Below are 14564 nucleotides of genomic sequence, written 5' to 3'. Positions count from 1 at the left end.
GAAAAAATAAAAACACAAAAAACACATAATCTACTTTGTATTTCATCATACTGCATTTCATTTAAAACCATTGGAGTGGTAGAAAGTGTTGCATAATATTTTTTATATTGTACAGAGGAATGAAGTCTGGAAATTGTTATAAGGGCATGAGGAAAACACATATTTTGCTTCAAAAACAACATGGCCACATGTCCTATAAATTCAGGATCTGTGTGACTGATGTAATAGTTGTTAGGTTATTTAAAAGCTGGCCTATAGCAAAAGTTAACATCTGTGAATAATGTGCGTATTTGACAGCTGCTGTTTTATGGTTGGTGTACACCTTTAAGCCAAACAAAGCCAACAAAGCAACACATAAGCCTGATTTTAATTCAGTTCTTGGTCCCTCATGACAAATTCTAAAGTTCCGCAGTGTGAGTAATGAAAACCCAGATAGGTCTGTGAAGGTTCTCAGTCATCCAGGTCATCGTAGTCAAAGGAGCTTGCAAAGAAAAGCATCTGGACTTCTTTAAGTTACTTGAAGATGTTTCACCTCTCATCCGAGAAGCTTCTTCAGTTCTAAGGTCAAATGGTGGAGAGTCCCAGATATAAACCTAGTGGGAGTTTCCCCCCACAGAGGGACAAAAGGACCCCCTGATGAGCCAAGGTGTGAAAACGGCTGTGGGTCCCAATCAGCCAGGGTTTCGGGTGAGCTCATTGTGAAATCTGGCCCCACCTTATCATGCGAATTCCTGAGGTCAGATGGCCCAGGATGTGACTGGGCGTTAAGGCGTCTGGGAAGGGATCTCAAAACTGGATTATAGATGGCAGACAGTTGGTGTCGTAAACCACCGCCTCTGTTCAAAGACGGTCGCTCACAGTGGACATAAATGGCTTCTTTCACTCCTCTTTCAAACCATCTGTCCTCTCTGTCCAAAATGTGAACATTGGCATCCTCAAAAGAGTGACCTTTATCCTTAAGATGCAGATGGACTGCTGAGTCTTGTCCTGTGGAGGTGGCTCTTCTGTGTTGTGCCATGCGCTTGTGAAGTGGCTGTTTGGTCTCTCCAATGTAGAGGTCTGGGCATTCCTCGCTGCACTGTACAGCATACACCACATTGTTAAGTCTGTGTTTTGGCGTTTTGTCTTTCGGGTGAACTAGTTTTTGTCTGAGCGTGTTGCTGGGTCTGAAATGCATCCAAGGATGTTATGCTTGGAGAAAAACTGGTTCACATTTTGGACAGAGAGGACAGATGGTTTGAAAGAGGAGTGAAAGAAGCCATTTATGTCCACTGTGAGCGACCATCTTTGAACAGAGGCGGTGGTTTACGACACCAACTGTCTGCCATCTATAATCCAGTTTTGAGATCCCTTCCCAGACGCCTTAACGCCCACTCACATCCTGGGCCATCTGATCTCAGGAATTCGCATGATAAGGTGGGGCCAGATTTCACAATGAGCTCACCCGAAACTCTGGCTGATTGGGACCCACAGCCGTTTTCACACCTTGGCTCAGGCGATTAGAGGATCATAAGGGGGTCCTTTGTCCCTCTGTGGGGGGACACTCCCACTAGGTTTATATCTGGGACTCTCCACCATTTGACCTTAGAACTGAAGAAGCTTCTCGGATGAGAGGTGAAACGTCTTCAAGCAACTTAAAGAAGTCCAGACGCTTTTCTTTGCAAGCTCCTTTGAAAACCCAGATACATTCACATAAACCTTAAATGAAAACTATCACATTGCAGTGAGCAATAACAAAACAGTGCATATATACTCACAGATGTTTCAGGATCTGACAGCTCATCCAGTAGTTTCCTGGCATCCACAACAGCTTGATAGAGACGCAGGTTTTTACCATCTGATGCCACGAAGCAGGCACTGGCACTGTTACAGTAAGTTCCTGTTAGACACAACACAAAGATTGCAGGCTTAATATTGGGCAATGCACATAACTCTGAAGGACACTCATAAATGGAGCCATCCAAGAAAACTTCTTCAAAGAGCAATAATCGGGACAAACTAGATTGAGAATGGGTTTGAATTAGAAAGGGTATATTTTTTTTTCCTTTCAAGACTTATGGCATCAGTATCAATAAGACAGAAGAACACTGCATTTTGACCGCAAAGCTGGAACATACTGCTGATTCGTTTGCTACTGCTGGAACTGAGTAGCTGTGACAGTTGTTCAGTATTTCCTGAGAAATTCCGAGAGAATATCCTCCTGCCACCTGGACAAAAAAAATAACTAAGTGCAGCAAGAGTCTCAGCAAGAGTGAAAATGCCCCTCTTAATCAAAATTCTTGTTATTAAGCTACTACTACTACTACTACTACTACTACTAATAACAACAACAACAACAACAACTCAAAAATCAGCTTTATATAAAAATGTACGGTATATTTACCAAGTACAGTGCTGGGTACTAGCGTGGGTAGCCAAGCAACATTGCTGAAGGCAGAGGTGTGCAGAGAGTTGATACGGGCCAATTCTGAGACGCCTCCAGTGCAGGACAGGGGTCCAATGTGGTCCACTCGCCACAAAATCAGCTCACTGTAGATGGCGTTGGGGTCATGGAAGGTCCTTGTAGCTGCATTACGAAGCTGCTTCCTTAATAATGGATAACAGTTACAATTACTAGCCTATCACCAGCAAACTAAACCCATTATTGACGGCTTCAGTTCTCTACCTCTACTTCATGCTATACCTGGGAAGACCCTTTGGTAGGGGAAAGGTAGGAGGCTGCTCTCCTTCCAAACTTCCAGGGGCTGAGGGAGGGGTGAGCAGGGCATTGTGGTGAGAGGAGGTCAGCAGCAGCGGCAGCACTGTGTGACAAGCTTGGTCATTCAGATGGAAACGATGGCCGCAGTACCGAAACTTATGAGATACTGTCAGTACATTGGAGAAGTCAGAACGCTCTGCAAATGTCACAGCCCACTGCAGACAGAGGAATCAAAGCTTTTTGTGAGGGAAACAGAATATGCAAAAAAACATCAAATTATAGTGTGAACTGCAAAATGATAGATTGTCTGAGAATTGCGTCAAGCCTGTGGAAACATCTTGGGCTAAAGTGGCAATTTATCAAAACATGTGAGCAAAGCCCTCAGAAAGAAGAGCGAGGTTAACCTCAACCTCGTACCTGGTTAAGAGATCCATCAACATGCTTGGAGACCATCATGACAGCTGGACTAATGTGAGGGTTGGGAGGGGAGGTCACAGCAGCAGAACTAAGGCCAGCTGAGGCTGAAGCAGAGTGGGACACATGTTGGACTATCCTTCCCTGCTTGCCTACTCCAGCGCTTACACCCTCAGTCAAAGTGCAGGCATACATGAGGATGTTTTTACTCAGTGAGTTGGCATCTCCTGTGGGAAACGCCACCGGAATACGGGAGGAGAAGGACACCTGGAGGAAAATAAAAAACAGTTGCGAATATTTTCTTAGTGTCTTAACCCTTAAATCAACATAATAATTCAGCTTCCTAATGATATTCCTTTTGGATTACTCATCTGTGCTAAACCAACTCAAACACGTATTTAACTTGTATTGTGTAGATATGTTTTAATATTAGAGCATTAAAGTCTTTTCATACTCTACTGTATTTTTGCAGTCAATGCAAAAGGGATATTTTCGAACAAATGTAAACATCTGTGCAGCTGAAGCCCAAAATTCAGTCCTTTTAAATTTAATATCCTGTTTGGTCCTCCTTAGAGGAGTGCTGAAGTGCTGCTCTTTCTAGGACAGCCGGATGCTACAGTGCAAGCTTCTCGCTGCATATCAAAGTGAAAATTAGGTGAAAAATTACTTGGGCTCTAACTTTATTAAAATGACAAAGACTTCCTTCAGTAAGTTATAACAGCTTTTGCTAATTAACATTAATTCTGTGGGTAACTTGATAAAGCGCAGAGTACTCTCCATAATTCTCTATTGGAGAAAATGAAAAAAATATATTCTGAATGTCAAATACAGCTGGAGGAATGCTGAGTCAATTTATATTTGAGAAAAAACAGTCACACAGTTTGTGCTGTGAGCAAGGTGTGTACGAGCAAGTAAACGACTGAATTCAATTTAAAACAGAAAAGTTACAATTTAGGAAAAGAGATTATGATTTGCTTGAAAAATGTTTTTCATATTCTGAATTTTTGCGCACACCTGAACCTGTCTGAAGATGCCCTGGTTGAATTCGTCCAAGTATTTTACATGCCAAACCAGGAAAGATCCATCCAGTGGATGGATGGTAAACAGCATGTCTGGGCTCTTGTTCCACTCTGTGATCAGAGTCTCCATCTTCCTCTCTAGCAGCATGGAAGGCAGAGGCATGCTAGAGCTGGATCCTGGGGAGGATGCCTTGGTGCTTCCCTGCTCCCCTGACTCACCCTCTTCTCCTTGCTCTGAGGATGCTTTGTCAGACATCTCATCCAGGTCTGGAAAAAACAAACAAAAACAAAAAATTATTTAGTCTTACACGTGCCCTTTAACATGGTAGGTTTTAAGCAGCCTTATATATTGTTAGCCTGGTCATACCAAAGTCAAACTTCATAGGGGATCCTTCAGGATCCAAGGGGTCCTCAGTAGTTTGGTCCAGCTGTTGTTCAGAGAATTTACGGAGTTGCAGCATAAAAAGGTCCATGGATGAAGTGAAGCTAAGATCCTTATTATTGAGCCAGTGAACCACAAAGCCTCCGCCACCTGTGCCATCATCTGGGTTAAACACTGCAGAGTCAGCTAGCACTGATGGGATATCTGACAGACAGAAACATGGCAGGAGCACAAATATTACACAAGCTTAGATTAAGTTTACAGCTCCATTCAATGTGCACATTGATTCATTTTAAAACCCAGTCCAACAAAAAACACTACCTGTGTTGGGATTAATACTGGCCGAGATATGGAAGTGACACAGGGCATTGGCATGATGAGTGATGTGGCGGTGAGTGTGTGCATCCTGTGTGCCCAGCTGAGAGGGCAGCAGCTCACTGTGTGCCACTAAAGCAGAGGACCGTCGCCGGCCACGGCGCAGATGTTTTAGGTGGTGGATTGACTAATTAGAGAGGGAGCACAGGAATAAAGGCAAGAGAACAGGTCTGTGTTATTCCTTTCTGAGAAATATTCCATTTTTTGGTCATTTATGAATTATTTCTGCTGAGATTGAACTAAGTGTACCTCCAAAGCATGTTGGATCTTGTCCTTATTGCCTGCCAGGCCTGGCAGGCTAGAGCTGAAGGACTGTGTGTTCTCAGTGATCTGTCCACCAAGCAGACTGTCTTCAGGTAACAGGGTCTCCGACCATAATCTACACACTCCATCCTCACAAGATGTCAGCAACACATTGCACACTGAACCCCTAGAAAATAACACAAGAATGTAATCGTCCTTCAGTAGTTCTTTTTTTGATTCATTTTGCCTTTATTAAAAATGTTCAGTCAAAACACATTTTAGGGACTCAACAACAATTTCTTAGAACAAGAGTTAAGTATGCATACCCCATGACTAAAATAAAATTATTGCTGGATGCCCAGTTATTGAACCACGTTTTTAACCAAGTGCGCTGAATATCGTTCTGGCCTAGTAACGCATCACTCAAAGGAGGCAAAACCTCATTTTATAGCCAAAACATTATGTCTGGCTTTAAAAGACAACAAGCACGCACAACAAAAGTGGACAAATAAACACGTTTACAGCATATTATGTGTGTGATCATGTGTGCTTTCTTACTTGGGCATGTACTTGCTGGTCTTCCTCCAGGACACACCAGTGACCGAGCGAGGATGAGCCAAGTAAACAAAGGAGAAGTGAACAGGAAGAGGCTTTTTATCAGACGGGTCCTGGACCACCACTGCGGATCTCCAGCCAGTAGTGGGATACCAAACCTTGAGTAAACAGTCATCCTGTACATGTGCAGAAAATCATTATATAGGCAAACTGAGGTACAAAAAAATGTTTCAACAATTTGCCATTTATAAAAAAATGTTAACATGAATCTTTAACCTTTCCAATTGTGGCAAAATACTCTCCATCAGGAGACCACTTGGCTGCGTGGACAGACGCAGCGGTCCTAAAAGAAAAGGAAAAAGAAACAAAAACAATATCAGCTATTAAGGTTTCTCATGTGATGCCAAACACATTCCTCAAGAGCTGTTCACCACGTTGGACATAATGCAATCAATGGTTGTTAGGCAATAAGATTCTCAACTGGCAGGAAATGGAAGCTCCATCAGATTGAAAGCTCTCGTTGAGTGAAATCCGTCACAAAGAAAGTGCTATAGCAAAACGTCACTGAGCAGTCTATAGCAGCGGTCCCCAACCTTTTTTGCGCCACGGGCCGGTTTATGCCCGAAAATATTTTCACGGACTTGCCTTTAAGGTGTTGTGGATAAATACAACAAAATAAAACTAATACCAGTACCGAAAAAAATATTTATTCATAACACACGTGAAAAGACCCAGGAAAACAGAGTTAACGATGAAAACGATAACAAAATAACGCTGAAAACCGATAAAAACCCTGAAAACCTGAGCCTCAACTCTCGCGGCCCGGTACCAAACGACTCACAGACCGGTACCGGTCCGAGGCCCGGGGGTTGGGGGACCGCTGGTCTATAGGACTGCAACTGTAACTGAGAGCTTCAGCCATTATTTTCCCCAGCAACCACTTCCAACCTTCTGGGAAATACTCGTTTCCCCCCCTTTGCACAGGTGTTTGCCAGATGGTCAAGGATCGATCTCTATTCCTGTGTGAGTGGGGTTTTATTCACCTGCTCCTACACTGTCACCATAATTTTCACACGTTCAACGCAGCAAAAAGTTAACCTCACATGGTTAGTGGTCAAGCGTCAGCAAAACCCTTAACATCCACTTCTCCATGGAAACAGTCTGTTTCTTTGTGCACAAGGTACTGTTGGTCGCAACCATTTCGTAGTTTTCTGTTAGTCATCATATGACAGTAACAGATGTGGTTTCATATGTCTGTGTCTACTCACACAGCTTAAGGCGTGAGAGCGGCACTGCCTGCTGACTCAGAAGACTAGTCTTCGTGTAAGGCCAGATGTGTTTGATAATCAGTAACTGACTGTAGGTTTTATGAGGGAAAGGGAAGATTACAGAATGTATTCTGCACAATGAAGTGATTAACTCTTCACTGCATAAGAGAAAATGACCAAAAAACGTTTACTTCCAAAGTAATAGTGAAAAAATAATGTATGCAAAATATTCAGCTGTTGCCTCAAAGGTACACAAACTAGAATAACTGCCTTGTTGCAGCCGACATCCATGTCTGGGCATGCTCATCATATTACACTGTGTGTTGTAAAGTGTTTTTGAAGAACATGATGGTCTGTGAACATTTGTGTGTGTGTGATATATATATATATATATATATATATATATATATATATATATATATATATATATATATATATATATATATATTTTTTTATTTATTTATTTATTTTTTTTTTTTTTATTTCTGTTTAATGTTATCATCGATGACGATTTAATTCAGTTACGACCAGAAAGGGTTTTTTTGTGACCTTTGACAAACAAAATCTAATCAGTTCCTTCCTGTTTAGATTGGTGCCAAATTTGAAGAAAATCCCTTTCTGCATTTGAGTGTTATCATGTTTAAAAGGATGGGGCAGGTAGACAGACACAGAACCCAAAAATATAATACCTTTTCAGTGCAGAGGTCTAAAAATCCACCTCAACTTTCTCAAAACGGATTTTAAATAATTTCTAGATTCCACTTAAAATTAGACAAACTTGGCTGAAGAAAACATCTTCAATTCCACAAAAAGAGATAAGAGGTGGTGGGGGAAAAGTATCTGGTCTGTTCAACACTTAATTTACTGGTTAGTTAAATGTCAAGGTATTTATCCTAAAACGGTAGCTTTGTAAGGCGCATCACCCTGACGCAGCGAGTTTTGTTTTTTAATAAAACAGTATATAGAATGTAAGCCAAAACGCACTTGCACTGCCAGACACAGTTCCAGTCACTGAGGACAGGGTGGGGCTTGTCGTCAATCATCTGCCCATCCTCCTCCTCAATCAGGGCATCCGTCAGTGGAGGTGCCCACAGCTGGAGTCGCTCGGTTGCTGCTAGGATACGGTTCCCTGAGGACACAAAAGCACTGTGTTACACACCTCATGTCCCACGTTGACTACTACACTACGCAGAGCCACATACAAACTGTGACTCTTACATAATGCACATGCTGTTTCAGCCAAATCAAAGGGTGGTAGGAGAAGGAGCTGCCTTTATCTGGTAATCATAGAAAGCATTTGTGTACCTTGTGGGTCCCAGGCCAGGTTGTAGGTGATGGCATCAAGGAAGAACTGTCCTGTCTTTTGCCACTGATAGTTAAGCTGCTGTTAGTGGTGGGAGAGCGACACACACCATGCAGTGTTAGTGGAACAAAGGTGTAATTAAATCTGCTACAAACTGATTTAAATCCTTAAATCTGCCTAAAAAGCTGGCGCTGGTACTCACCTTGTGGCGTTTATTTGGGTTGATAGAAAGAGGTTCAAAGATGCAGACTGTGTTTCCGTAGGATGCAGCAATCTAAAAATAAAGAGCTGTGTTCATCATCACAACATTACTCACCCCATCAGTGCTTTTGCACAGTCACTCCCACAGGAAAAAGGAAGGTGTGGTGTGGTGCAGGAGAGCGAAATGGCAAAGGAAGACGAGAAGTTGAAGACAAATGCAAACGAGGAAAAATTTACCTCTTTCCGCTCAGCATAATTGATAAAATCTTTTAGCCACAGGACAAAAAAAACTAAAGCTGTGTGTGGGAGTGTGTCTCTGTGAGCATTTAACACTTACCCTGCCAAGCTGGTGGGAGCACTCCACACAGCCCACCTGTATGTTTCCATTTTGAGCTCCCGGGATAATCTGAACACACTCAAAGTCACTAGCCAAGATCACTACGTCGCATCCTGAGCCATAGGCCTGAAAATACCAGAGTATAGGAAAAACAAAATCACATTTTAAGTCATTGGAAAGAGGCGTCTACAGGAAATTACATTCGTAGCTGAATGGTGGGGAGAAAGAATAACAACAGCGTGACTCTGCAGTCGCTGAAACAACCTCCTGATCTGTTTCTATTACACGCCGATATTGGTCATTTTTGGTTTTACCATTTATCACACTGAAAAAAATTTATTTTCCTGAAAATAAAGTGCATACACAGGACTGATCAGCCACTGCAATCATATCATTTAATGCACATATGTGGTGATTTTATAGCACTATAGCATGATTTCACATGATTTATTGAAAACAGCATTTGTGAACATCATTCTCATGTGGCACTGAATGAAAAACTGAGCCTTTAACAGCACATGTGACACTGCATCTGAACGACCTGAGCCTTGCCAATGCAGGATTTTTAAGACCAATGTTTGGGGATTTAAAAAGCTAATATTTTGGTACTGGTCAACATTGTTTTCCTTTTTAGATACATGAAACATATTCCCGACATTTGTTGGCTAGTTATTTACTAGTTTATGCTCTGCCTGACTGCGCTTAGAACAGCTGCTTGTTGTTTTTGTTGCATTCAGCGCTGTTGCAAACAGGAAGGTTGCAGAGTGCCCTCTGGTGGACAAATCTCCACATATTCGAAGGGTGTTTCTCCCATCTCTCATTTAATTTTCATTTGTCAGCAGCTATAAATGCCAATACTGATTGAACTGAAAGTAGCTAATATCATCCCGCCAATAAATCAATCAGGCTCTAAAACAGAAAAGCATATGAGGCACATATCCCCAGCATCTAAGATAGTCTAAGACACATTTTGTGGATCATATTTCACACAATATTTAAAGAAAACTGATAAACATTGATGAGACAAAAATTTCACTGATCACATTCACCATTATATGCATGCTATCGCACTGCCGAATAACTGCTGTAAGACTAGTTTTAGTTACTTCTCATACAAATCAAATAAAACCAATTCCAGACAAGTTCCTTTCCACCTGCAATACTTAACCATGGGAGGATATCCATGGTGTAAAGTCCATACAGTGTGCATTTTTTGTTTCCTTTTCAGTTTTGCTGAACAGACAAACGTTCATAAACAAAACTTCTGCTTTCGCTCTCATCTTGGCAGATGAACAAGGGCGAGCCACAAAACTAAGTAATATTACATTGTAACTGTCACACTTTCAGTCTCATTCATAAATAAAACCAAAGAGGAGCTTAAAAAGTTAAATTAAATGTTCAAAATATTTACATTTTGTGTTTTAGACAGTGCATGAGCAACAGTCTAGCAGCAAGGATTTTTATACACTTGTGCAGACCCGGTGTAATACCTACAATATAAAGATTTGGAACATCGACTGGAAGGTAAATTGATATGATGCTGATTGCCAGCAGCTGGCATACATGAGCAGAATGACAGCGGCACCTAGGACACCAGCAAACTGGTCTCACAGCAGCAGTACAGTCAGGATGACGGCTTGTGTCTTTCATTATTCAGGAGAACAGGAGGAGACGCTGAGAACCACTAGGTCACACAAAACACGCTATAGCTAGTTATATAACACTGAGTGACGATCAGGGGATGAAGTTATAGTGAAAACTGTCATAGGACTATACTTGAAATACTATAATTTAAAATGTGAGTGACACGTAGAAAGGAATAAGGGAGGTGCAGTGTGTACTTCATTCTTACTGCGACACTTCCCTCTGAACATTACAGCTGGAATTAAAAGCGGTCACCGTCACGCGCTGTCTAGGACTGCTTTGCACCCTCACATTCACATTTAGACACAACAGGACCTGGAGCTAGTGAGCTTAAATATACCCAAGTTAAAGAGGGTGACCCATCGTTGTTGTTTTTTTAAATCATCCTCAAATCCACATAGAGGGTTGGCATACAAAGGACTGCATTTTTTAGTAATAGAAATTTAATTCTGATATTCATGGTAAAAAAGCCAACACTTGATGCATTTTAATATAGAGTACTAAGCAAATAATATTTTTGTTATATATGGTGCTTTGTACTGCTTTGTGATTGTGTAGTGTGATAGTCTGTGTGGAAAGACACTATTAAAACATGGCGTTAGCACATCATACAAGATTAATAATCATCGCAGTGTGTGCTCAGCTTTCAAAGCTTATCCACATGCTATTGCTAACTGACAACTGATGCACTGCCAAATATGATCCAGGTGGAACTTGGCTCTAGAGTATATAGAGCCAAATAGATGGTGTACCAAACAAAGGAATCATTCTGAATTGAATGTCCCACACTGGTTTGGGACAAATACATGTATCGTTACCCTATGACAAAGACTGGCACCGTGTAACAAACAGAGAGAAGATTTAAATGGATAAAAAACATAAAAATACAACAGTGTCACCATCATCAGGTAAGAGATTCTCGGTCAAATTATACCTCAGGTTTGTCTTTTATTTTGGTGTTTTTAAAGACTGAGATATTCCACGGTCACATCTAGACAATCACGTCTCCTGTCTATAGCATCTTTGGCCTCTGACAAGCATTACCTCTGATCTGTCTGCACGGCATTATTCGTGTGCAGAAGGGAAAGGATATTAGAGAGGCAGGGAGACAGATTCTAAGATTAAAGTAGATCAACTAAGAGATGTGAAACACTATGACTTAGTCAACAGTACATTTATTTAAATGGCAGTCTATTGCAAACACCACCGTTTGCTGAAAAGTCTAATCAATGTAATGCCCAGCTAACTTTTAGGATAGTAATTTGATTCAGTAAAAGATTAAATTAGGCGGCCACTGATTGTGTCTGAATATATTTGGATCATCACACTCAAGTATCTACAGCTTCTAAATCCACCGACTTAACGAGTGTGACCCTGATGGAGCTGCATTTCTTCCCTGTCAGACATATAAGCTGCTTATATGAAGAATGTTGCCGCCAATGGATAAATATCGTCTGTCTACTGACGAAAGAGCTGCAATCAAGCAAAGAAACAATAAACTGTCAGTTTTCTGTTAAATACAAACTAGAGCTGGGCGATATAAGATTTTTTCATATCACGATATGTTTTTTTTTTTCATTTCAGGCGATAACGATATCTATCACGATATAAGCCAAATAACTATATTTGTAAGATTTAAATGTGCCGTTGCTCACAAGTAAAATGTGAAATAATCAGCAGCTTGTTTTTATTTAAATATTTATTTCCCATAATACGTTCAACAGGGTAGATGTACTTAAGGAACATGAGACTTTTTCAGATAAATAAAGGCAAATATTGCAAACTACACAAAAGGCAGCCGCTAAAGTGTTTAAGTTTCAAAATAGAACAAACGAAACAGACTAAATTGTCAATTCCACTTAGAAACAAAATATTAATTCTAAAAATAAATCTTAGTTTGTTTTACAGAAGAACAGACAAAACTGACTAACTTTTGTCAATATCAAATAAACTGAGAACTAAAAGGAAATTCTCAATCTCTCCTTGTTGTATAGCTGAGCTTTTCAAACAGTTTTAACAGTTACTTTAGTCTGACAAAAGCCGAATGACGAATTAGCGCTTCCAGTCAGAGACTGAGGCTACGTCCACACGTACACGGGTATTTTTGAAAACGGAGATTTTCCGTTTCCGTTTTAAAAAAATAATCCCGTCCACACATAAAGGCAGAAATGAAGGAAAACGCTGCTATGAACATGCCAAAGCAGCAGGTGGCGCTAGATTCCTAACCATGCAGAAAGGTTGGCCAATCAGAAGTCTAGAAGCCTCGGTGGGAAAAAGTAAACAAAGCTGGGGCATAGAAGCAGAACCGAGTCGTATGTGTGGAGGGACAGTAACTGTGTGTATATGTAAGCATTTAAACACTGCAGAGAGTAGAATTAACAGTATTGTAGAAATTCATTTCACCGAAACAATAACGTGGCGCACAGTGTGACGTCAAAAAATGCGCACACCTTTGACGCTGCGTTTTCTCCGTTTTTCTAGTCCACACGTAAATGCAATAACTGAGTTTTTAAAAATCTTCGTTTTCAGTGACGAAAAACGCCGTTTACGTGTGGACGAAAGGTGCAAACGCATAGAAAAATCTGCGTTTTCAAAAATACCCGGGTACGTGTGGACGTAGCGCATGCACCAGTTTATTGTATTTCCAGACTTGCTTTCGGCACAATTTACAGTGCACGCTACTCTGTTTTTTGTCAGACTTGAAATAGCCGAAATAACTTCACACTACGGAACTTCTATGGCTCTTCCGTTCGACAATCTCTCCGGCATTGGAACCATCATCTGTTTTCTCTTCGGTCACGCTCGGTTGATTTTTCTAGTCGGCACACTCATTTCCTCCATTACCCGGGCGGTACGGTGGCTGGCTGCTTCCCAAACAAATACACATGTGCGGCTTGGCACTTGTGCTGTACGTAACAAGTCACGTGACGTGACGCTGCGGCTGTGATTGGTTCGGCTCTGCGCTACTTAATTTGGATTGGTTGTTTTTTTTTTTTGTTTGTTTGTTTTTTTTTTTTAAAGAGGACAAGAGCGGCGAGGTCTATCGCGATAGTTTAATTTTTCTATCGAGAAAAAGTTATACCGCGATACATATCGTTATCGTTCTATCGCCCAGCTCTAATACAAACTATGTATTTTTGAGCACTATCTACTTGAGAGTAGGGCTGCACGATTAATCGTTAGAAAATCGCGATGTCGATTCATACTTATGTGCGATCTCATTTCCAAATGACAACGATTTAAAAAAGAAAAAAAAAAGAAAAAAAATGACGAAGATGCCGATTGTACCGAATTTTGATCCGGGACGTAATCTGCATGAAAACAAGCGCTCACTCTTCCTGCTCAACAAATGACAAGGGCGGAGCCTTATACCACGTGATACAGAAGCTGTGCCATGTGATGCTAAAATTAGCAGGGAAAAAAATAACGGAGAGCACGTCAGGGATGACGAGAAAGTGACAGGAGAAAATCCGTCCCGGTCAACCACCCAAACATCAATAACGGGACCCTTATACAGTGCTTCCCTATACCCGTCGAACTCCCGCAGGCACAAAGAAATTACAGAGGCTATCACTTATCACCTGACCAAAGATATGGCTCCCATCAACACTGTGCAAAATGAGGGATTTAGGAAAATGATCAACACCCTAGACAAACGCTACACAGTGCTGTCCCGCAACTATTTTTCTATTGTTGCACTACCTGCTCTATACACGCAGTGTCGAGCAACGGTGGAGACGGAATTTCAAGCAGTACAACATTTTGCGGCAACAACAAAACGTGAGACATTAGTTGTTTTTATGTTTATTTATTGTTTTTATGTTCACTTTCAACTGTTACGAAGTTGATGTGCAGTTAATAAGTGCAATAAATATTTATACTGGAAAAGAAAATCGTGAGAGAATCGTGATCTCAATTCTAAGCCAAAAAATCGTGATTCTCATGAAAGACAGCGCAGGTATCTATAACATGTGTTATTACTGATAAGAGCTAAAGAAACGAGGGACATTTTGCCAGTCTCATTTTAAATGCTATTTGCATAATGACAGAGAGGTATTTGTTAATGTCTTTTAAAATAAAGGAGTGAATGTAATTGTGTTCTGTGGTAATGAAAGTAGATATGAG

General features: G+C 41.0%; 1 protein-coding gene across 4 annotated transcripts in view; it reads right to left on the bottom strand.

Moving 5' to 3' along the window:
• Positions 1-14564, bottom strand: part of dmxl2 (Dmx-like 2) — a 41628-nt gene that overhangs the window by 24057 nt on the left and 3007 nt on the right. For 3 of the 4 annotated variants that reach the window (XM_080885003.1, XM_080885002.1, XM_080885000.1), the window contains exons 2-15: positions 8796-8921; positions 8460-8531; positions 8260-8338; positions 7939-8083; positions 5963-6029; positions 5690-5862; positions 5138-5318; positions 4835-5015; positions 4499-4717; positions 4127-4398; positions 3116-3379; positions 2684-2913; positions 2384-2586; positions 1758-1879 (exon numbers count right to left, since the gene is read on the bottom strand). In XM_080885003.1, the coding sequence (XP_080741129.1) occupies positions 1758-1879; positions 2384-2586; positions 2684-2913; positions 3116-3379; positions 4127-4398; positions 4499-4717; positions 4835-5015; positions 5138-5318; positions 5690-5862; positions 5963-6029; positions 7939-8083; positions 8260-8338; positions 8460-8531; positions 8796-8921 (2334 nt within the window). The remainder of the gene's footprint in view (positions 1-1757; positions 1880-2383; positions 2587-2683; positions 2914-3115; positions 3380-4126; positions 4399-4498; positions 4718-4834; positions 5016-5137; positions 5319-5689; positions 5863-5962; positions 6030-7938; positions 8084-8259; positions 8339-8459; positions 8532-8795; positions 8922-14564) is intronic. The other variant, XM_080885001.1, reaches the window with a different exon arrangement.

Source organism: Rhamphochromis sp. 'chilingali' (assembly GCF_963969265.1).
Source record: "Rhamphochromis sp. 'chilingali' genome assembly, chromosome: 6".
Lineage (NCBI taxonomy): Eukaryota > Metazoa > Chordata > Actinopteri > Cichliformes > Cichlidae > Rhamphochromis > Rhamphochromis sp. 'chilingali'.
This window is presented reverse-complemented; position numbering and strand designations above follow the sequence as displayed.